This window comes from Strix aluco, chromosome 4, assembly GCF_031877795.1.
Source record: "Strix aluco isolate bStrAlu1 chromosome 4, bStrAlu1.hap1, whole genome shotgun sequence".
Lineage (NCBI taxonomy): Eukaryota > Metazoa > Chordata > Aves > Strigiformes > Strigidae > Strix > Strix aluco.
The window spans coordinates 89,879,008-89,903,016 of NC_133934.1; the positions used below are offsets into that span (position 1 = coordinate 89,879,008).

Genomic DNA, 24,009 nt, shown 5'->3' on the forward strand with positions numbered 1-24,009 from the left:
GTGAAGTCAATGCCTCTAATTGCTTTTGGTGGACCCCAGTTAGGCCATTGATAAGCACTTCTGTAAATGCAGGCTAATGGCCAACTATATGTGATCTCAGCAAAAAAACCCTCAGCACTAAATTGTCATGCACCAGTATTGTGCAGCTCCATTTTTTTTTTCTCCAGCGGGGTATCATGTTCTAGCAACAGAGGAAATGAGCCTGCTGTCCTTGTTTATAGAGCACTTTGCGATCCCTCAGAGTGTAACATGAACACCAGTGGGCTGTGGTTCTCTCCCACCTGGGTTTCAGTTCCAGAGCATAAGACTTTTTCACTTTCTACTTTTTTTTTCCTTTCTGCCTGTGTGAGGGAGCACTCAGCCAGTGAACAGCTGTTCTGTTTCCCTGTCTGCCTGCAGCGGTACCCAGACACCTGCACTGTGCGCAGCCAAAGGTGGCCAGAGCAATGCCCAGCTTTGTTAAAAAGTAACAAGATTGGGAAAGAGGGTGGGGAGCAGGAAAATCTGTGACTTGGAGTAGATTCTACAGCACACTGTGAGTGGGTGCTGGGGGAACCTGGGTGACCTCCCTGTCTAACTAGAGATGCGTTTTCTATGCATCTGTCGCAGTAAGACTCACCTGCTGACTTGGAGAAAGCTGTTAATCATGGGGTGATGCCGAAGTTCTCTGGGAAAGGAAGTGTTACTGACAGCGGCAAACAGTTTATGTTCGTGTCTCATGGAAACTTAAATGTGCATAAGTGTATGTTCAGCACCTGCTGTCCCCATACTGTGTGACTCACACCCAGAGAGGGTCAGGTGTGGCTAAGAACAGGCCTGTGACGTGCACTATGACTTTTTTATTTCTTGCAGGCAGCTTTCTTGTGGATGGTAGGGCATTATATTTAAGTATTTTGTCCATTCTTGGTTTCATGTGCATGTTTTTCCAGCGATGATCATAGTGTCTGTTTCGTGGTTCCACCTTTGAGCACTTACAAATTAGAGAGGAACAATTAATTCAATGTGCATGAATCTATGTGGTAGGTTTGTGGCATGTCAGGATTTCAGCTTTTGCCCAACTTAATATTTCTTTTCTTTGTATTTCAGAAAAAGGCATGGCATACAATTAAAACCATGGTTAACTTACCAGTCATCAGCCCCTTCAAGAAACGCTACTCATGGGTGCAGCTGGCTGGGCATACAGGTAAGATGGATATCTTCAATGTGTTTGTCTGTGGGGTGGGAATGGCAGCAGCACGGAAAATAGTGTTTCAGTGTTTTTCTATTTGCTTCCTTCAGGTAAAAAGGAAGCAGGCAGTATCATGTAAATCTGTGAACTAGAACATCTGTCTTTCAGTTGCGGTGGGGACAGGGAAAGGGAGTGACATACCCAAATAACGAGATGAGCAAGGAAGCAATGGTCAGACTCTGGGGAAGGGCCCAGGTGCTGATGAATCCTTGTAAGGTGATATATGTAAAATACGTGTTAGAGGGAAACAAGAGGGACTGGGGAGTTGAAGTCCTAGTCCATCTATTGCTGTTGGTTGTGCTATGGGATCATCTTTCTTGACTGAGTAGCCAATATATTAGTTCCCTAGTGGGAAGGATTACTGTGAGTGCTTCAGCCCTGGCAAGGACAGTGTTTCTAATACCAACTCCAACCCCCTTGGGTGGAAAACAAATTTGGTGAAAACTGACTTGCTGACCAGGTGTTTGCATTGTGAGTCTGTCATTGTTCACTGTATGAGTGCAAGGAGCAGCTCAGTTGGCTGGTTCTAGTTTTGTGTCTGTAGAAGTTAGTAAGTGTGCTGCTGGTGTAGGCTTTGCTTCATTGCTAAGGCAAAAAAACAACAAAGGGAAGTCATTAGGTTTGCTTCTCTCGTGCTTCATTTAATTCCTATGCAGCCCTGTTCCTCCGTGCTTGCGTGGGGTTTATTAGTACACATGTGGGCAGGCACCTACGCTGCATCGTGCTTTCATGCAGTACCTGAGACACCTCTTTATATGCTAATACAGTAATATGGTGCTCGCAAAGCTGTGCAGAGAAATTTATTTAGTCCTAGAAATGGAGCAGCTGCATTTTGCACAGCGGTGTTGGAGGGGCTGACTTGTATTGCGCAGAGTGCCAAGATGACCCAATCTTACTGCAGTTTTTATTTCAGTGTGTATGGGGTTGGCTTGGTCTGTGAGGAGTGGTGCACTGGTTGTGTCATCATAACCCTTCTGGAGGCTTGTGTAGTAGGGTGGAAGAGGGAGGGTTAAGAGGTTACTAGAAGCTGATTAGGAGAGATACTGCTCCAGTTTGCTTTAAATAGTTTTCTGTGGTTGCATTTATTCCACCCTTTTTGCAGCTGTTCTTCTCTGATATGACAAGTTCTTTCTAAACTAAAACCTGGGCCCTCACCACCCTCACCCTTGTGCTGTGGCAGTGCCAGTTCCAGGATTTGTCAGAGAAGAACCAGTTTGCAATGGCTGAAGGATCCTGCTGTGATAAAAGTTGAGTGTTAGCCCCAGGATTAATGAGGCTCCTAATTTGGCGCGTATTTTGTGTTGTGTAGATTAAAAGGGACCACCTCTGAATGAAAAGTGTGCTTTCCACAGACGCTATAGGCAGGTTGCAGGACAGGAGAGTGTCTGGACAAGGAGACTCCAGACAGCTGGAGTCTAATTACTGCTAGTCCTGGCCTATGCAGACTGTCATTTGGACTGGATACCATTCACACACAGGGTTGTAAAAAAACAATTGCACCACAGGCTATACCAGCAGATGAGCAGGGCTCTGGAGAAGAGGCAGTACCTGGCGGTACACACCTGCGCAGTCACCGCGCGCACGCGTGTGTGTGTGTGTGTGTGTGTGTGTGAAGGGCAGTGCTTGGCTTCTGGCCTGCTGGTGGCTGTTTAACGATCACTGATTGCCCATGCCGCCTCCGTAGGCACACCCACAGCAGGTAATACCCTACCTGAGGATTGAGGACAAAGCCAACACTGGTAGTGTTATGCAGCTTTAAGATAGCCTGTCAGAGGATTAATGAATTCTGACTCAGAGCTTCTTCCTGTGCATTTTAGTAAGTATAGTAGTGTTTAATATCCTAACAAAGAGTTTAGCATGGGGAAAAAAAAACGATGGCCTGGAGCAGCTGCACTCCTTAAAGCTATAAATTCTAACATGGGAACGTATCCAAACGGACTTTCACTGCCAACGGCTGTGTTTGTCCTGGGAGTTTTATTCTTTATGTAAAGCATGTTATCTTTTCTGTTCAGGGGAAGTCTTTAACTCGTGTCATGAGGCTGAGGTAGATGAAGCTGGAGTGCTGGGGGAAGGTGTTTTTCTTTTTTGTGGGTCAGTCTTGTCAGCACGTGTTCGATTTTCTTTTCTAGGGAGTTTCAAGGCAGCTGATAGTGGGAAGATTCTCAAACGCTTCTCAGAGAATGAAAAGGAGTGTTTTGAGCGATTGATGAAAGACCCGCTACGCTCCTGCGTCCCTTGCTTCCATGGTGTGGTGGAGAGAGATGGCGAGAGCTACATTCAGCTGGATGACTTGCTTACTGATTTTGAAGGGCCTTGTGTGATGGACTGCAAGATGGGGATCAGGTGGGGTACACGAAAGAGAAAGTGCTTTCTAACCCAAGTGCGTTTGAAGGAAGGGGGGAGATGTGGTCATGCTCTGTCTAGAGAAGTTTGGTAGCATTTTGAGAGCCTTGGGATTCAGTCCAGACAACCTGTTGTTGGTTTGGCAGTCACCTTGGACAACCTGAGGGGAAAGTATGTCCCCCTGTTGCCTGATTGTGCGTGGATTCTGGAAACTGATCTATAGCCTCAAAAACTATCCATACCGAGAAATTTTCAGGGGTGGTTTAAGATAAAGTTTTCTGCAGTGGCCTAATAATACTTGGGGAAAAAAATTACATGATTCATTCACTACCAGTTCATTTAATCTTCGTGTATTCAGTGATTCAAGAAACCCGATGGAGTAAAATTCTCATCTCGGTGCGAATGACTGAATAACAGTGTGAAAGCCCATTTCCAATGCTTGATTGAGTCTTCACTGGTATTAATCTTTTCTTCAGAGAGCTGACCATGTACCCAGGACTGACCTGTGTTTTTCCCTACTCTAACATCTCTGTGATGCTATCACCTTGTTCTCCAGATTCTCACTTTTCTTTTCCTTTTCTTGTCTGAGATTAAGGAAAACCTCAAAAATGTTATTTAAGCATAACAAAGAGATAAGAAATCTGTTCAGAGCCTGGAGTAACAGTACAGAGAGGTATGAACTGTCGTAATAGTCTTTTGGGTGTCAGCTCAGATGCTCAAGAGTTATTGTCATAAATGAGTTATTCAATTTACAGGAGTGCAGACAAGCCTTTTCAAATAGATGCAAAATCTTAAAGGAATTGTCAGCTAAATCAGAGTAGAAATGTGTAGCACTGCTATGCCCAGAAGAAAGAGTAGAAGGATTTGCAGCAGTACATATTTTATTCAAAGTAGGTGACATTCTGGTAATGAGTGACAGCATCTCCTAAACACTAGCCTGGCTTATTACACTGTGATGAAGAAGGTACGTTTCAGGCACCTGACAAGGTGCAAGCTTTAGGAGTCCAGGGGAATGTAGAGAACATAGGTAGTGCCTTTCTAATGGTTACCAGATGGATGGATTGAGTGTGATAACAGCAAAATGTGGAAGGCTTGTCACCTTTCACCTTCCTGTTCTTCAGGTTAGCTCTTCTGGTTTGGAACTGCTCAGATAATCTGCTTTACTCTTTAATTTTTACTATATGAAGAGTGAATCTGTCTTTCACTTTGATGCATTAAGTAAAACCTTAATTGCCTTCTGAGACCTAAAAAGTCACACATGACAGATGTTAGTTTTTTTTGAGGAGAGAAGAGACAGTAAGACTTCAGCAGCCCTATTTGCTTTTGATTTCATTGTAAGCGATCTCTCCTAACTGTCCTCTGAAAATACAGTTCTATTTCATGGCACAGTAGGAATTCAGCTTTCTCTTATTTGCAGTTGTAACAATAACATATAACAGTAAGTAAAGGTATAGTTAGAACAAATGCATGATACAATTCCCGATTCCTGCGGCTGTTTCTCTAAATACCCCTGTGCAGTCATCAGTCTGTGTTCTTTAGTTTCCCCATATGTGAAACTGGGGTAATGATAACACTTGGTTGACGTTTCTTGAGGCCAGTTTATAAGCTGTAAAAAGAAACATTTGGGGAGTCCTTACAGTTTTGTTGGGATGTGATGTTTTTGCAGGACATACCTAGAGGAGGAGTTGACTAAGGCCCGTGAGAAACCAAAGCTGCGTAAGGACATGTACAAGAAAATGATTGAAGTGGATCCTCTTGCTCCCACGGCTGAAGAGAATGCCCAGCATGCTGTCACCAAACCCCGATACATGCAGTGGAGGGAAACCATCAGCTCTAGTGCCAACCTGGGCTTCAGGATTGAAGGGATTAAGGTAATAATTTCCCTTCTGCCTGTTCTTGGAGGCTGAACTTGTTTGATTTTTTTGATTAATCAAAAAGGTAGTGTGCATCAGTAGCCAGGTTTTCCAGAGGACTATGTGAAGTGCACTAATTGAATCCACAGAGTTCACTGTATTGTGGTTTTAAAACATCCATTGTAATTATAAGAGTTGTGTCAATGAAGTGAAGCACCAAATGCACATCAGCCATACTTGGTTCAACTGCAGAGACGTTGTAGGAAGGACTGAAGCAGGTACACAGTGTAGATAGAATAAAAAGGAGATGGTTATAAGGAAGAATTCAGAACTGAAGAAATAACTGCCTCTCCCCGTGCAATTACTTGTTTTATCCAGGAACTATACATATTTATTCCAAGTGAATCACAGTAAAGTGTTTTTGTTCCAGTTATGTTTATTTGCAAGGTATGTTAAAAGCATTAGCTTAGATATTCTTGGGATCGAGGAAACTCCTCTTCCTTTTAAGTACATGACAATATCCGGTATAGATGTAGCTGGAATAAAGCCAAAACAACCAAAAATAAAATTTCTCCATCAACAAAGTCTATCTGCTGTTCCTGATGGATATCTTTGTGCCCCTGTACCTTTCCTAGGATACTACCTTACTGCCACAAAAGAACCTTGGCAATTTTCTTTCCTACCCATTAATTCTTTATATTTGTTGTGCCCTGTGGCAATGTCAGGTACCCACCCAGAAGCCCATTAGGACCTACTTGCAGAGTATCAACACCTGCCTCAGTTACTTCAATGCTGACACTTGCTGGAATGCAGAAGCCTGCTTTCTGTTTGCAGAGGCCTGTCACAGCTAGCCTTAAACTGGTTCGCTTGGGTTTCAGTGGTGGTGTACCTGTAGCAGCACAGAGCGTGGCAAGGGCTGCCCAAACCCACCCACACCCTGGATGGGTACTTGTTACCTGAAGCCTGTGGTGGGACAGCTGTGAAGCGGTTAGCAAGGGTTACCCTGTGTGATTTCAGGATGTTCCCAGAGCATGCACATTTAATTTAGATACGTTAGGACATTGTAAATTGTAATCTGGATTGGTTTCCTTCCATTTCATAGTTCAAGCACGTAGGAAGAAGAAAGGGATAAAAGAAGGTGACGCTGATGAGCTGAAGGCTCTTTAAACACCCCTTTCTTCTCTGCTTCCCTGTGTTGTCTTCTCCCTTCCTCACTCACAGATTCTCCTGCTGCGATACAGGAACTAGGGCTTCCAGCTCATGCTGTGCTGGCCCCCTGCACGCTGTGCCTCCCACTCCTGGCTGTTAGACACAGGCATCCTCAGGCAGGATCCGTCTGGGCGGTAGATGATCTGGCTCCCATCCAGCCAAGACACTTCCTGTCTTACCCTTTAGCCATCTCATGATGTTATCAATATACCTGTTTTAGTCCTGTACCATTTTAGGTCTTTTGGATGCTCTCTGTAATGGAATCAGAAGCCCAGATGATCTTGAAACCTTTTACATATGTTCTTGGGAAGATAGTTGGTCAGCGTAGAAGTCGTACAGATTTATGTTGAATCCTGGAGAGTGACTGAGCTAAGGGAACACAGGGGAGCTCCAGTAGAGCCTCCTGATTGTTCTTTGTGGTTTGGTTGGCTATCAGAGGTGGGTAGGAGCAGGATGACACACAGACTGCATGATATTTCTGTTACAGACAATGCTGTAACTGCAAAACAGGACACAAATACTTAGTCCTTGGAGTAGTGCAGTACGTTACCTTTTCCTCTATCTCCCTGTGCTGTTATGAGGGATGTAGGTATCACTTTCTTTTTTTTGTGTGTGTTTTTTTTTTTATTTACATGGAGAAATGGTGACAGAAAGTGATTTGTTCAAGCAGTACAGCTAGTCTGTACTCCCTGCACTGTTTCACTGTAGCTGAACTGTGCATCCAGTTCTGTATATTTGCAGAAAAGCAAAGCTGTGCTGCAGAGATCCCCATTTTGAGAGGAGAGCCTATAAGGATCAGTGGTGCCAGCTAGTGGCTGATGGGGAAAAAGGGGTTGTTCTCCCCGAGTGTGCTGGTAACTCCTGGAGTTGGCTGAACAGGTATCTTGGGTTTGGTCATTCAGAAATAGTCCTGCCCTGGGGCTGCTGAAGTAAGAAGAAGAAGCAAAGAAAGTGAAATCATAGAAGCCCTTCTGTGAAGTGACTGCCAATAAATGAGATCTGATTTACCATATGGACTCCTTCTTCATCAGTGGGGTACCTTTTCTCTTTAGCTTGATTCGTCTCTCTTCCTTGCCTTGCTTCCATATCTCTGAAATTGAGCCAGGTTCATTTATGGGGTTTGTCACTCTTCCTCTTATGAAAAATAGTTTGAACCATTGGGTTTCCTTACAGCTGGCACCTGATACTCAGTCTCTTGTGCCTGCCAGATTCAGAACGCAGGTTTCCTCTCTGGAAGGAGCTGTCTGAAGGCTAGGCATCACAAACATTGTCTCTACAACCCGAAGCGAATAGTTTTGCAGAGCAGAGATGAGTGGGGCTGAGAATCAGGCGTTCTGGCTTCCCATTCTGTCACCAAGTCTCTGTGCAGTTTGGGAAGTTACTTCTTCCTTCGGTACCATTCCTTTAGCTGTAGATCTGGGATAGCCCTTTTCCCAGGAGGACATCAGATACGATTCATAAACCTTTGTGAATCCATTTAGGTCACGACCTTAACCCCGAGCCCTTTAAGGCAAGTCCACAGAGGAATCTGAGCGAGACCAGGCAGGTTAAGATAGGTAGCACTGTTCTGTGGAGCCACCAAGCCTGCCCTCCTGCCAGCCATCAAATGAGAAGTGCTGCAAGTGGCCCCTGAGCTGCACTATGTAACGGCCCGCTCTGCTGTGCAGGAATGGACGTGGAGCCCTCGACCAAGGTGTGACTCCAAGGAGCGAGTCAGGCAAGTGCCTCCTGGGGATCAGGTACATCTGGAGTTGTTGCAAGGACCTGCTGTAGAATACAAGGGATGGTGTCGTTCAAAACCTGGATGTTGTTTACAGCAAGGAAAGACAGGCAGCAGTTACGTTTCCTGCCAACCACTGCAAACGAACAAAATCCATAAAAGTGTTTCTAAACACCAGGGAAGCGAGCAACTAGTCTGTCCAGACAAAAATGGGTGAAAAGGGAACACACAGCAGCTATTCCAGATTTATTCTGGGATTTGGGGCACAGGGAGAAATTATTTTTAAAACAGTCTTACTCCAGTGAAGAGGTACGAGGCATCAGACTGAGTCCCAGATTTCTGTGTGCTGTTGAGTATTACCATGCACCAGATCAGATGGCTCCTAACTTTCACTGCCTACCTGCTGAACTTCTCTTGCATAACTTACACATCTCATCGGGCTGACATGCCACACTTGTATCTGGCCCACAGCATTGGAAGAAAATTCTGTTTATTCTGCTGCTAGAAAGTCTGGTAGGTGGGAGGCTGTTCTGCATGGCTTTGCCATTCAGTCAGTTCATTCTCCTGCATGATAAATCTGGAAATTTAGCATTATCAGATTTTTTTCATGTATATACTAGGAGCTGAGTTCTGCTGTGGAGTAAATAGTGTTTCACCTGCTGAGACTGGAGCTGAATTTACCCAGTTTTGGTGCAGTGACTTAACATGTAGGAGGGAACACGTTTTGATGACCTGTTGATTTACTCTTATAATGGAAATGAGGGATTTACTCAGACTGATACAACGAAGAGGAATACAGTTTGGTAATCCTGCAGGCTTTTAGTGGACACAGGCTACCAACTGCAGTAATTGCTGTATTTTACATGCGTGTCCTAAAAGCTCCTGTTTGTGTCTCTTGAAGCAACAGGGGTGTTCTTGGAGAAATGCATATTCATGTAGTCGATGTTGACAGATTTCTCTGATTCCTGCACTGCTCTTAGTTACTTGTAGCTCCACAAAAACAAACTGGTCAGTACCAGCATGTGAAAAGACTTGTTTTTTCAGCAGCAGGATGCTTCTGTACTGAGCCTTCCTGCTAGCACAAAAATACTCTGACTTTCTCCAGCACCCAGTTGGATACCAGCATGCCCGTGCTGTCCTTTGCCAGAATTCACACACCTGCTTTGTCACTGCTAGCATTGCCAATCCTGGGTTGTTCCTGACTGCAACTAGCTTTCCGTTCTGTGTCTTCTGGGTCACATTAATGTGCAAAGGTATCTCAGAAACAGAGTCTTAACCGCAATTCTTTGATTTCCCCATTGCAAAACAAAACCAAAAAGGACTGGTAAAATTGGGTTTGAAAATGTCCCCTTACAGCCCCAGCCAGGGTTTGACTACACCAGGCTAGATGAGAGGACAACCAAAGAGGTCACTGTGGTTTGCCCCATTGAACTTTGCACTGCTAGTACTGGCATGTGAGAAAACCCTCCTGCAACTGGTAATATCGTGAGTTGTTTTTTTTTAACTGCACTCAACAGGAAATGAAATGCCATTTAAAGTCACCCAATCAGCTTTTGTATCTGTTCTCCTCTGCTGCTTGCTTGGTTTATCTGCTCTCTTCCTGTTCAACTACTCCCTTTCATCTGGTTAGCAAGAGCTGAGCTGTTGATGGTTCAAGAGGATTGACTGATGAGGGGAATGATATGTGTGTAGCGTAAATCGTCTCTGTCTTTGTGCGTTTTTTGTGCAGAAGGCGGATGGAACATGTAACACAAACTTCAAAACTACAAAGACGCAGGAGCAAGTTCTACAGGTTTTTGTGGAATTCATTGAGGGCAACACAACTATTCTGGTGAGTCTGAACTCTTCAGGTTCACTGATCTTTGACCCAGTGAACTTCCTTCAGGGCTGTGCTTCCTCTGGTACAAGAAAAGTGAATTAAGCTACCAAGGAAGAAAATGGTTTTGACTTCCAGTCCCTCTCAGCAGATGGAGTGGACATGGGGACTTGGTGGGCTGTGAGAAGTAGTTGGCTGAGAGCAGTTCTGTCAGCTCTCGCCGTGAGTTCACCCTGAGTTCCTCGTGCTAGCAAAACGTCAGTCGAGCTAACTTACGGCTTGCCACCTTCGACCATGGGTGTTAGATGCATCAGAGGGATGACGATGTCTAAGCAAGGTTTGTGTTGGCAGGAAAACTTGTGATTTGGGAATTCAGTCTGGAGAGGCTAAAACCAGAGCATGGGGGCAGGAAGTGAGATTGGTGGCTGGCTGTGCTCCTGTGGGTGAGACTCGCCTCGAAGAGCAGTTCCTGCACTGCTTCACGGGAGCACAGCAGGCGTGGGGTACGTGGCGTGACATGTCTCCTGTCTTTGGAACTTCAAAGGATGCCCTAGTGTTTTGCTGCAGCGTAGAAGCTGTTATGAAGGCACATTAGCCCTCCAGGACGAGCATGCTTGGTAACACAGGGCAGTATTAAAAATGTATACTGGAGCTTTATGCATTAGGCCTTATTTTGTAATTACTTTTTTTTTTTAATCCTCCCCCCCCCCCCGCCCCAGTTGAAGCTCCTTGTCTCTAACACAATTTCATTCTTTTCACTGTGGAGAACTGAAAGATTTTTATTTGCTTGCAACTGTTTTCTCTTTCTTACAAAGAAGAAAGAAGGGATGCAGAAAGTCTTACTGCATCTGAAGCAAGGCAGATGAGTATGCTTGGTGTAACACATGCAGCAGAGAAACTCCAGGCTGTTCATTCACTATGAAGGCCTGTTGAAGTGTATGCTCAGATTGACTTCCAAATGATGAACCTGATGTTTTGAAGGACCTCTAGGACCTTGAAGGACCTAAAATTAACATGATCTCTTCATTATATTGACTCTTGTAAACAGACTATCTTCATTCATTCCTTACTTAAATGTTTATGGGTTGGGTTTTTTCTCCTCTTCCTCCAGAAAAAATACCTCAAGCGTCTGCAGGAAATTCATATCATTCTTGAATCCTCAGACTTCTTCAAGCGACATGAGGTGAGCAGTGAGTGTAATGCTGTGGAGGTGCATTGCTGCTTCGTTTGGTCTTCAGGTGTAATTCAGCATAGCCTGCTGTATTAGCAGAAAGGAGTTTGTAGTACAAGAAAACTAATATATGTTAACAACACAGATACCACAAAGCTTCTATCACAACGATACAGAAGATTAATCCAGTTGAGGAATAAGAAATCCTCCCATCTTTGTAACATCCCAGCACTTATAGCTCTGGGACACTGCAGGGAGTGGTTTATCAGTACCAGTTTCCTGTGGTTTCTCTAATCTTGGTGTGTTCTAGTGGGAATCTTTACATGGAAATGGCAACATGGAAGCTTGCATTTGCTACAGTAGCACTCAGTTGTAGTTTGACAGTGAAGGCTATATTAATTATACTGGATTTATGTTGAAACACTGTATAATTCTGCTCTGTATGTTCTGCTTATATGCTTAGCACTGTACATTCTGCTTGTCACAGCTCAAGATTCTGAGATCAGACGTTTTACCTTGTTGATGTCCTCTTGTTGCTAGAGGCATTTTTGTTAATGATGGGTCATGGTCTTTCTTTGAAAGTAGTCACTGGCTTTTGTTGAATTGCTCAAATTGACACCTGCTGCCCAGGGAGCTGGGGAATCCCTTTTCTTCCTTTTGTCTACAGGGTCCCTTTTCCCATCTACACGCCTGTTTATACGTTACAAATGGATATGGTTATGCAAATGGGGCATGTAAATTGTCAGTGTTTAAGTCGAGCCCAAAAGTCTGTTGGGTCACAGGTGAGAAGGTCATCTGAGGAGGTCATCTGCGTAGCAGGAAGTGTTAAGGGATAGGGGAGAGCCAAAGCTGTGTTTTTAACCATGTCGTCTCAATCTGTCTTCCAGGTCGTTGGAAGTTCACTACTTTTTGTACATGATGGCAGTGGGAATGCCAATGTGTGGCTGATCGATTTTGGAAAGACCACCCTTCTCCCTGATGGGCAGACACTGGATCACAGGATCCCCTGGCAAGAAGGCAACAGGGAGGATGGGTACCTGCTGGGGTTGGACAATTTGATTGGCATCTTGGAAAGCATCACTGAAAGATGAGTTGAGAATGGCACAAAACTTGCAGGGCTTCTCTGTAACTTTCTGCTCTACTGGGCTCACTCAGTTAGAAGGAAACCTTTAACTCCCTTCAAACTCCTGAGGTCATCAGTGCAGAGGGAGCTGCATCCAGAACCCAGCAGTTAGTGATCAAAATGACTTTGCATCGGCCCTCTATGAACCTAAATAACTCCGGATTGGTCTGTATTGCACCAGCCCAGCTTCAGACTGGTCCTCAGAGAATGAAGATCTCCATACTCAGGAATCACACCAGCATGAGTCAAGAGGTCTGTGTGGCAGCCCAGAATGATTCCGATTTCTGGCAAACAGATGGGACTCCAGATTATCTCTTAGTGAGCCAGAGCAAGTTCTTGGGGATTCAGGGTAGGAATACAATTTTTCAGGGAACTGCATAGTTTTGAAACCAGCAAGAGTGGGTTTTTTTCCCCCTAATTCCAAGTCTCCTTGCTCCTGTATACGCTATAGGTTGGACCAACAACTTCTGCTGCACTGTGTTACGGTGTGCACGAGGTGGAAATGGGAGAAGAAACCTGGAGCAAAGGGAGACGGCAGTTTGTAGTGGCTGGGTGTGGTAACTGCTCTTGACCGTTCCTCCTCTCCCCTACCCTTGCCTTGATTCACTTCTATCCAAGAGCAGCCTTTGCTTTTTATGTAGCCTCTCAGGAGATTACAGACACTCTAGGGAGAGAATAGCAGCCTGTTGTCTCCAAACACAGTTGACTTTCAGGCTGGGTGGGCTGTTGGGCAAGTGCCTAGCTTGGCAAGTTTGGCCTCTTGCAGCTGAACTGCAGTTCTGAAAATCAGTAATGACTCTTTCGCACACAGACCAGGAAACTAAGGGGTTTTTCCAAGGCTTGTGTATTTCTAAAGATAAAAGCCCTACACATGTGCACACACACGCACTAGTAGCCAGCAACTAGTGTGATCTTTTACGATCGTGGTTGGACTGTCTCCTAATGCACGTGACTTCTTGGCCATGTTCCTGTTCCCAAAGACGATGCTGCCACTTAAGTGCATAGACTGGCGCAGCGATCAGGAGGGTAACGTTTCTGCGTTCACAGCACTACACTAATGGTGAGATAATTCCCAGGCACCCTTCCTCCAGGGTATCAGCTGGTAACTCAGGGCAGTTTGGGGGAAGGGATGTCAATATATCACAGCCCCTAGTCCCCGTCTGGAATCGCGGGGCCATCTGTGGTTCATTCTTCTTTTGCTGTGGCCCAGGCACAGCCACAGAAAATTCACAGTGTTTAGGTTAAACTGAGAAAGACTGAAGTGATTTCTTGTAATGGCTTCACATACCTTCTCTGTTGGTTGCCTCTAGTCACTTGAACAGTTCTTTAAATACTAGCAGTATAAATACTATCAGTATTCACATGTTCACTCACATTCCAGGTTTTAACATTAATAATGTGATGCAGTTTTCAAAATGAGGACATGACTTATATTACTATTTGATTGTTAATTGCCTTTCAACATCTAAAGCTAGTAATTGACCAGGAATTGCTGTCTTTTGCTGGTGTCCTGTGCTCAGGAGAGGTTCTGAGAACTTTAGGATATGTGAAACTGACTCCATGCTTTGGGAAACTGCTATTTCAGTAATAATTGTGATCATGAGCAAAAAAAGACTGTAGAGTCCAGATCCGGAATGAAATCTATCTATAACATTTGTAATTAGAATTGAAGAGCCTAAAATAACTTCTAAAAGGAGTTACTTTAGATAACACACTACTGTACCAAGAGATCAGTCAGATTTCATGGCTCTTTCATCACCTCTAAACAAAACAACAGTATTGAAAATTCAAGCTCTGTTGTGACCTAAACATTAGGTGACATAGAGTGGATATTCTGTAGGAAGTAATGACATGTGGAAACATTTCATCCTAAACCAGAAGTTGTTTCAAACTGGTAATTATTTTCGCAGTTCGCTGCAAATTCAGACTTCTGCTGTGGCCTCCAGAGTCCCTCTCAGTTTTATTTTCATGATAGTTTGTTCATGAATTTTCCACTTAGATGTTTGAGAGGGTTTACCCTTTCTTTTTTGAAGTGACAGCAAGCCTTCAATAGAGAGCACAGATATCATTCCAGATGCCTCCTAACTTTTGAACTGCTATGAGATGATGAACTAATCTGTGGTGAATTTCATACAATTTGAAACTAAAAGTCTTCCTCCTTCCCTGCAGCCAACAGGTAAGCCATTGGTGAGCAGTGCTTAAGGAGAATAGGAAGTAAGCAGGTCCCACAGGGGAGGATGTTAATAACAATACCTTTTCTATGAAACTGCACTTGCAAGCAGTCCTACCATAATAAAAAAAATTAGAAAAGTTAGAAATGAGACTGTGAAGGTGATAGAATTCATTAGTGGCTTGCCTAGTTAATCTTCAGAGTTAAATTTCTTTCTTCTTTTACCACATCTGTGAATCTTTTGCACCAGTGTAACTTATGTTCTAGAGGGGAGAGTTAGAGGGTAAAAGTTGATGCTCAAATGTCAGTTGAGAATTTGAGACAAACTTTTAGAATGACTGTTGAGTACTAAAGGACAACTAGAAGCAACGTGGTACCAGTGGCTTCAAACAAACCAATGGCTGCTAGCACCTGGATGGTTTGCAGGACCTGGTCTTGGGGGAAAACACAGAGAATGATCCATTCCTCTGCAGTAGTTGAAAAGGTCAGGGGAAAAAAAGAAAACCTCTGCTATGGCAGACCCTGGTCTGGAAACTCATTCTAGATGACAGATAGTTCTAGCAAGTTAGTTTTGAGATGGCTCTCTTGCCTGCTAAGGGATTAAAAGGGAAGGAGTCACAATCTTCTGCTACTGTTATGGGAAAGGAGGAGAGGAGGCAGCTTTTCATTAGCAAACTGCAAGTTGGGACTGCAGCTGAGTGCTGGAGCTCTAAGGGGCTTGAGACTCTGAGCATGTGAGCAAACTACCCTGGGGTGAGTTGGATACCTTGACTCCCATCGCTGGCCCAGAGTGCCTGTCTGCCTGCCCTCGCTTGTGAGGGCAAGGAAGCGGCACAGCCGCCTTTCACTGTGGAGTCGCTTGCCTTGAATGAGGGTCAACGTGATGCCTTTGCACAGGCATGTAACATAGAGCTGGTGCGTGATGACCAAGGTTCTTGTTCACATACACATCCAGAATGTAGATCTTTAATGCCTCCGTGGAGATACTGCCTCACTCTGGAGCTACCGAGAGCACTTGTGTTTCCACAGCACGGAAAGATATGCTGGCCCAGAGGCACTTCGGTGCTGAACAGCTAACCTCTGACTTTGGCACCAAGGTCTTTAAACTCACTAGTTAAATGCAGCGATGCTTACTGCTGTATTCCTGTGTGAATCTAGCAGTAGGACTTCTCTCCCTCAACTTTGTCGGTGACTTGTTTTTTTGGCCTTGGACAACTGTCCTAGGCCTCAGTTTTGTTCCCATTTTACAGATGGGAATAGTACCTACTTACCTCACAGGAATGGTGTGAGGTCCATTATTGCTTGCAAGATGCTGTGAGATTCTTTGGAGGAAGGTGCAATATAGAAGGAAATGCACAAAGAGATACATCAGCTAAGTTTAAAAATGATGGGTGTTGCAGCCCCACAAGGATATAAATTTGGATGAAATTTAACCAGTGGTAAAAATTAAATCCCTCTTAATTTTACACAGGGGGAATTCACTTAACATCTGATCCAGTTCCTATTATAGGGAAAGATTTCAATGGGAGTTGGACCAAACCCTTAAGTATCTCAGAGGGCTCTTGCTATTTTTTTTTTTATTGCTGTTGTTATTATTTGTTATTCCTAAGGTATTGAGATCAAATGGCCTGTATCATCCACATGCATCCGTTCTGAACACTACAATGCAATGCTGACCATGGTCACTTTTGACATTGACTGTATTGGTTGAGTGTTTGTTACTCTGAAGTGTGTATGCTACTAAATAAATGAGACTGAAGGAAAAAAGACGTCCACTGTGATTTGGTCACAGGACAGCAATATCTTCAAGAGTTTCCTTAGAGAAGGGACAAAAGCTATTTATTTCAGTGTTTCTTGTGCTTGTAGTCTTTAGCATCTAATATTTCCTACAACAAAAGTGATTCTAAGAAATACATCTAGAAACTAGCATTGGAGGCTTGGTTCCAAAACCCATCTTACCTGTGTGCAAAGAGTGCTTAGCAGAGAGGGAAACGGCCACCATTAGCATCCCTTTATTTTGTGTTGCAAATCTAGAAGTATACACTTGTCAGCTTTAAATCGCGTAGAAGCAGGCGTGTCATCTACTTACAGCCAGTACTCACCCAGAAAGGTAAGTTGGCAAGAAGTGCTGCCATGGGCAGAGGTAATCAAAACCAATTCAACTAAATGAAAGAGTCATGTGATGAGAGGGGAAGATGTTAGTGATGTCATGCCTAAGGCCTCTGCCCCTGGTAGGGGCAGGCAGACAGGAGGAGCGAGCACGGCCCTGGCTACAGGAACTCTGCTGCTCCAGGGCCTGGGGAAGTGGGGTCCCTGGCTGACACAGCTGTGGAGATGCAAATACACTGGGGAAAACTCTGCTCCCAGCAGTAGCCTTCTCTTTCAGGTAAGTAGCAGGAGGGCACAGGAGCTGAGGAGTGAGTTACACTTGCAGAAGCCCATAATTATTTCATTAGACTTGCGAAGCTTTCTTAGCACACACCTGCCCATCGGCAAATCAGTGGAGAACTTACCTCAGGAAGAGGGTTGATATGAGGGGGACACCTTAAATCTGTGCAGTTAAAAATTCTGTTTCTTTAAAGGGAAAGTGAAGATGCAAAACACTGAAGTTGAGGAGAGAAAAGATGACAAATCAGAAGCAAGAATATCAACAAATGTGAAAAGAAAGGAGAGAAAGACAAATTGAAATTTGCATTATTATTTCATCTTTTGTTATTCCGTCCCCTCTTTAAAATGTAGGTGTGAGATTGTATGAAGCAACATAAAGTACTAATGCTGAGCCCAGAAGGAAAAAACCCAACAACTCTATACACACAAATCCTAAAACCAAGTTGGTAACATGTTAAAAGACGGACACCCATGGAAGAGCAATTTATAATAATCCTGTAAATGGCTGTTTCTCCAGTGGGGAAGTGTTGGAAGACTTTTCACATGGATTACAGGACTTCACTTGAATTAATCCCAGATCTCCAGCTCATGCCATTCCTCAAAACAGGTTTTGGCTTTCAATTGCCAAAGTAATCTAGTTTTGACACTATGGGTTCAACTCATTGATTATAAAGTGTCTCCTTAAAAAACAGTTCCAAGCAAGTTTTATTTTGAAAGGGTAGCAACTGAGCACTATGAGATCTGATTGTATGAACAGTAAGTTTCAGTCTCAGAATTGTAGGACTGAAAGTTGTAGTATATGTCATAGCAATTGCTTTCTTTTTAGATAATATGGTTTGGACAGCATGTAGCATTTCAGCATCACAACAGGAGTGATACTAGCATTATTTCCTCCAGGATATTAATTAAAAATTCATTATCTGTGAGGGTTTGTAAAAAGCAGCTAAGAGATCAGATATGCACAGAAAAACTGTTACAGGTCAAAGATTCATGGTAACTGCACTGACAGAAGATCGTTTACCTTTAGTTCCATTGGAGGTGTTTAAGAGCTTGTATAAAATTGAGGTTGCTAATGCAGATTCTTTTAAAATTCCCAGCTCTTTCTTTCAGCACCTATTGGGTACAGGCAGGTCCATGTTCTGTCCTATCACAAGACGCTGCATCTGGTTCAGCACGTCCCTGAGCTACGTGCTGTTGTAAACCAGCAAAGCTGGGAAATAACTGCTACATGCTCACCCTACTCTTACAGTTGCCCTTCAACACCCCCCTGTTGCTCGCTCTTAGAGATGAGATATGGTGCAGGGTGGTGGTGTGTGCTGGCTCAGTGCAGCTTTGTCTGTGCTCTTCCTGTAAGTACGTACCTTGATGCAGCTATAAACTGGTATTTGTCCAAAGTGCTGGGCTGAAGAACTTTGAAGGCATAGCTGCAGCCAAGACTGCCTGTGGCAGTTGTAACAGGACTGTGCTTTTCCCTCGCCTCACTTTCCAATTGTTTACCTTGTTTTATCGCTATGGGCCTTTCTAAATTCATGAATTATGTTGAGGCAAGTGCTGCGTATGGGGAAAACAGTGGTAGCTCAAGCTGGGTAACCATATGGACAGCAGGGATCCTACCTGCTTCTCATGGGAATCTTAGGGGGTTGTATAGTCATTTCCACGTGAAAAAAATTAAGAACTCTCTTGTGCCTGCTACTTTATAACATAAAGTCTGCAGGAAGAAAAATGTGGTATAGTTAACCTCCTGTGGCTTCTGAACAAGTCATTATTTCACCCCTCTCTTACCACCAATGTCCCACCCATGCTGAGGGCTGAGAAGTGAAAGCAGAGTCCTAATGGGCCTGCAAAAGCAGAGCCATGACCAGTGCTCTGCTCAGGACAGAGCCCGCTCCAGACAAGGGCTGGAAAGCGAGCTAGCGTCACGTCCACTGCAGCTCACCTAGGAGCACTGCACCCTGCTGCAGCCTTGTCACGTCCGCAGGGAGGAAGGGGCTGAGTTGCTGATGCCCAGTCACAACTGTCAGAGAACCTGATAGCTCACATTTGGGGAAAAAACTAGTAATGCATAAACCATAGGACTAACATAATCCGAAAGGTAAGGATGTTGAAGAATAACTGATGTTATTCCAATTAGCTAAGGGTAGAGGAGTAGTAGATAAGTAGATAAGGTATTTGTGACTGGCACATTCCAGAGGTGGCCAGCTTGAACCCTGACCAAAACCACTACCTTCTGCAAGAGGAAAGAATGAGAAATTTTCCCACTAACTGGGCTTTTCTGTCTCATCTAAGTGGGCTGTAGCAGCTCCTGGATGTAAGATAACAGGCTCTGAGCTAAACATGAGAGAAGCCAGAGAGCTAAAGCAAAAGTGAAATGGTCTCCCTTGGTCACTAAGCCCATCGGTCCTGACACCACGCCTGGCATTGGCCCACAGAGGCACCCCTCTGTTCTGACCATCTGTCATTTCACAACATGGGAATTATTTCCATAGCATAGGGGTCATTGCTGAAAGGTGGCCATCACCACCACTCGGGTCTGGAAATGATGGTATGTGAAGCTGTTCATTCTAAAGCCAAAGGCCTAAAACTGTAGGAAGCTTGGAACAGATACAAAGTCAGACCAACAAAGCATAAACCTGGGCTGAAGATGCATTTCACTCAAGATGGTTTCAGACTCTTCACCTGGTGCTTTTCTGTACCACATCTCAGTAGCATCCACCCCGGAATGATGCAGAGGACAGGCAGTCTGTGTGGTCAGAGCAAACCCTCTCCTGCCAGCCCACATGTTCAGACTGTACCTGCAGCTGAGCGCTAAGCGTGAAGCTTGTACCAGAGCAGCTCTTCCCTGGGAAAGGAATCGGGCAGAGTCTACAACTGACATCTCACCAGACAACTTGATTACACACAAAGGCAGCATGTAATTTGCCACTGTAGGTTGGCAGTGCAACATTCAGGAGTGGGACAAAGACAAAATGCTTCTGAGACTGTTCAGGTTAATCCAAATTATTTACTTTTTCAGTCTCCTTATTTTGCAGGCTTTAACCAGTAAACATCAGTTTAGACCCTAAGCAACAGAAGAAAGCTGTCTTCAAAACAAACAACTATCTTTACCAGCAAGTCTGTATGCTTGCAATGCAAGAATAAATGAAGACCTGCTCAGGTGTGTGAAGCCAACTCATGGTTTTAGGGTTCTCAAATGGTTGAGCTATTCTACCTTCCTGTGTAAAGGGCACTGTAAGGTGCCCTGACACCTTAGAGAAGTAGGTACTAAAACCAAGGACAACTCCAGTGCACCAAATGCTAGACAGCTACCTGAGAGCCTCAGCTTAATGCTTACCAACATAGCACAGGAAATTACTGCTGAATATCAAAGTACTTACAAAAAATGAAGTTCATCCCAAGTAAAGTCCCCTAAAAGATAAAAACAGTCCATTTCTCATCATGCCATGCAGCTCACCCTTTCTTGAAAAACCACCTGCCCCTTCCATGCCAGGAGCTGCAAGGAAAGAGACACCACGAGGCAAGCAGAACATTTCCTTCACTATTGAAAGGGATGCTGTCAGCTCCACCAGCTATTTTTCTTTTTTAATAGTAAATTTGTTTTCCTCGTCATTGCTTGTTTTCAAAGCACATGCTCAGAGGAGCCCAGATTTTTTCTTCATCCTTCCTACTGCTTCCAATTTGAGCAGTAGCTCCGTTTTCATGTTTTTCCACAAGTTCTGCTAATAAAACAGATGCAAGTGTAGCTGCTATTTATTTACTGAGCAGCATTAGTAAGTCATCAGGACTGTAAAAAGCTCCTGGGACTAGAGCAGCCTTTGCAAGTTGGTTGCTGCTGGCACAGCATGTGTTTTTGGTTTCTTCAGTCAGAAAGAAGCGCAATCTGTGTTGGTCGTTACTTCCATCCAAATGCTGCAGTTGGATGGTAGGTCCATTTCTTTTCACCTGAGCAGATTGAGGAGGAATCCTTTTTTTAAGTATTGTATTCTGAATCAGAGCAGCAATGCCTCTAAGCTGGTTCAGTGGAACACATTTGAGGGGCAGAGAGAGAAATTCAACTGTCTTTAATGATCTGGGAATCCAGCAGGTAGAAGGAGGAAGCAGAACATTGCTGATGTTGAAACATCACCCATCTGAAGGAACTTAAATGGAGGAAGTAGGTGAAATAGGAAGTAGTCCTTCCAGACACACGCATTCCCTGATCTTTGGAAGAATCGTTTCTGTTATACTGGAGTAACACTCAGGTCACCTGACAAAGACAGACCGGAGTCCCTCTCTCTTGATGTTTTCTCTGTTTTATAAAAAGGTTTTTCATCTCTATGCAGACTTGAGCTCCTCAGCACAGCTGCTCTGACCTCCACCAACGCTGGTGGCTGGTGGTCAGTGCTATAGCACAGGTCATCGTAAGCATAATTCACATTGCCGCAGGGGAAGGTCTGGAGTTTCACCAGTTCAATCCCACTGATATCCAGGTGAGGGCGGTTGCTTCGACTTGGAGATGCTGGCGATGCCCGAGAGCTAGGAGAGGAACTGCAATTCCCATCAAAGCCTGAATCTTCCCGCTCTGGAGTTGCTTTGAGCTTGGAGCTGGGGCTGAAGTGACAGATGTTCTCTAGCACCCACGATCCATAGGTTGGGTTCCAAAGATTTTTTGTTTTGTTTTTAAGTCTGTGGGTTGGTGGATTGCTGAGCTCCAACTTCTGGTTCGAGGTCTGCTGGAACCAGGACCCACTGCTGAAATCGCTGAGGCATGGCAGGCTGGGCCCTCGAGCAGTCCAGTTGCTCAGATTCTCCACCAGTAGCTCTTGTGGACATTGTGCAGGTTTGTGCCCAGCATGGTGGGAGTCCAGTGTTTTAGGTGTTGTCTGAGGTGTGAGAGAAGGGCTTACCAACAGGGGCACGATCCCACTGGAAATGTTTGGGCGCATGACTGTACTCCCTTCATCCTCTGGTGCAGGGCCGCACTCCATGGGCAGCTCAGTGTTGATCACATCAGGGTCCTGAAGAGAGACAAGAATCTCTTACACCCTGAGCTTCACGAGGGTGACTGTCACACCTGCATTTTAAGAGAGATAGCTACGGGAGCAAAAAAGCTTTTGGCAGAGGCTGACATCAGGTTTGGGCAATATTCCTGCACGTCGTACCAGGTGCTATGTGCCATCTGGATATCGCACACTGTTAGGACTTGCAGAAATGCTCTCTCATTTATGTGCTTCCTTTGAGCAGAGGCTGTGCTTTACTGAAATCAGTGGCTAATCTGGGGGTCACTCATATATAATTTCTCTCTCAGGAGGTTGGATTCAGGCCTATGGCTGTAAAGTGCTACCAGATGGTCAACTCACCCTGCCGTCTCATTCCCCTCTCCACTCCGTACCAGTTCAGCTGTGGCTTTCGAGCAACATTAGGCAAGGTCAGAATATGGACCTTGAAAGAGATTCTAAATACCTTTGCATCACAAAATGGAGGACATTTTGCTACTGAACAAGCTGAGAGCTGAAAGGATCCGCTTGCACAGGAACAGTATAATCTCATTTTGGTTGGGCTGAAGATAAGAGAGTGAGGATGGATACTGGAAAACCCAAATGAAAAGAGCAGTTGAGCCAACAGCACCACCACAATCAAGAAAGTAATTAGATCAGTCTGTCAGGACTCCTCCCTTTGGATAGTTGGCATTCCATGGATGATCATCCACCTGGATACCAAAGACCTACCTGTGTGCAATACTTGATTCTTTCCAGGATGGTGGAGAAGTTTGGCCGATACTCTGGACTGTGCTGCCAACACTGTGTCATGATCCGGTACCTTAAAATAAGTTTTAAAAAAACAGTATCGATTAAGAAAGATAATTATGTAAAATGTGTTTCAGTATGAAGTGATCATGGATCCAGAGGAACTGCACTCAGTACGTGGCCCCTAGGAGGAGAGCAAAAGTGGACATGTCATTTCTGCATTCTTGGATCCTGAGCCATTAGGGGCCCACTACTTAAAGCAAATCCTATAGTCTAAGCTGTACACAAGAGGCAGCTGCTCAAGAGACGTTCAACAATACCCACCTAACACTGGGGGCACTCACCATTCCCTGACTGATGGTGTGTGCTTGCCTTTGTCTAACCTGTTTGATACCCGCTATCCCTTGGCCTGTAGGAGTAAGGAAATACTTACACTGGTCCCGGACAGTTTTTTGGTGGATCCATTCTTCCTCCACTGGTGACAAATTCCAGCACTTCTTGATTGGTTTTGCAAGGGTAGGGCATGTAGCCTAGAGAGAAAATCTCCCACAGAAGCACACCAAAGGACCTGTGTCAGAAACCAGGCAGCAATACCAATTAGGTTTCATTTGTGCTCCACAAACCTGGCACAAAGCTGTGTAGGTAAAACCACAGCAACAACCTTTCGAAGCTGTGGGCTGACCACAGTAACGTGCAATTAGCGTGATTATGAGTCAACCTTGATATAGAAAAGCAATCAATCAAAACCTTTGTTTAAGTTCCAGAGCTAGCTTTGCAGATGTTTCAAAATATTTTAATAACTCTGAAGTTGTTCTTTCTGCTGCATTCGTTATTTCTAGAGCAGGAAATGCCAGGACACCCTTTGCTATGTATGGTCCAACTGAAAAGAATTGTTACATCTGGTGTGGAGATTCCTACCTTACTTGGGAAGACTCGAGAGGTTTGAATCAGTGTTTGGGAGCAGGATGCTCAAGAATAAAATCAAGTGAGAGACATCCATTGAAACTGAAAGGCCGCAGCACTTATTTTTGTCATGATACGGTTGTTCTCCTTTTTTATATCCACGGGTCAGTCAGGCAGTGCCACTGAAAATAACACATGACTTAGAGCCAGGGGAGTCAAGAGGATCCTGCCAGGACTTCAGCAGGGTCAGACTTTTAAGAGTCACTATTTGCTGCAAAGGTGGAAGAAATTTCCAGTACACACATGTTACTTATTGCCTATTACAGGAACTGTAGCACTTTCCTTCAAAATATTTAGTACTG

General features: G+C 44.4%; 2 protein-coding genes across 4 annotated transcripts in view; one reads left to right on the forward strand and one right to left on the reverse strand.

The window, feature by feature from the left end:
- ITPKA (inositol-trisphosphate 3-kinase A) overlaps positions 1 to 22,732 on the forward strand; it is a 46,597-nt gene extending 23,865 nt beyond the window's left edge. Inside the window, exons 2-8 of one of the 3 annotated variants that reach the window (XR_012623251.1) lie at positions 1,087 to 1,183; positions 3,358 to 3,571; positions 5,238 to 5,442; positions 10,083 to 10,184; positions 11,281 to 11,352; positions 12,228 to 12,715; positions 22,306 to 22,732. Coding sequence is in view for 1 of the 3 variants with exons in the window: in XM_074824150.1 (XP_074680251.1) it covers positions 1,087 to 1,183; positions 3,358 to 3,571; positions 5,238 to 5,442; positions 10,083 to 10,184; positions 11,281 to 11,352; positions 12,228 to 12,431 (894 nt within the window). In the remaining 2 variants the exon portion in view is untranslated. Of the gene's footprint in view, positions 1 to 1,086; positions 1,184 to 3,357; positions 3,572 to 5,237; positions 5,443 to 10,082; positions 10,185 to 11,280; positions 11,353 to 12,227; positions 13,376 to 22,305 lie in introns of those variants that run through there. The other 2 variants (XR_012623250.1, XM_074824150.1) reach the window with 2 other exon arrangements.
- LTK (leukocyte receptor tyrosine kinase) overlaps positions 16,160 to 24,009 on the reverse strand; it is a 103,057-nt gene continuing 95,207 nt past the window's right edge. Inside the window, exons 27-29 of the mRNA XM_074824151.1 lie at positions 23,178 to 23,312; positions 22,727 to 22,817; positions 16,160 to 22,015 (exon numbers count right to left, since the gene is read on the reverse strand). Of these exons, the coding sequence (XP_074680252.1) occupies positions 21,239 to 22,015; positions 22,727 to 22,817; positions 23,178 to 23,312 (1,003 nt within the window). The 3' untranslated portion in view covers positions 16,160 to 21,238. The remainder of the gene's footprint in view (positions 22,016 to 22,726; positions 22,818 to 23,177; positions 23,313 to 24,009) is intronic.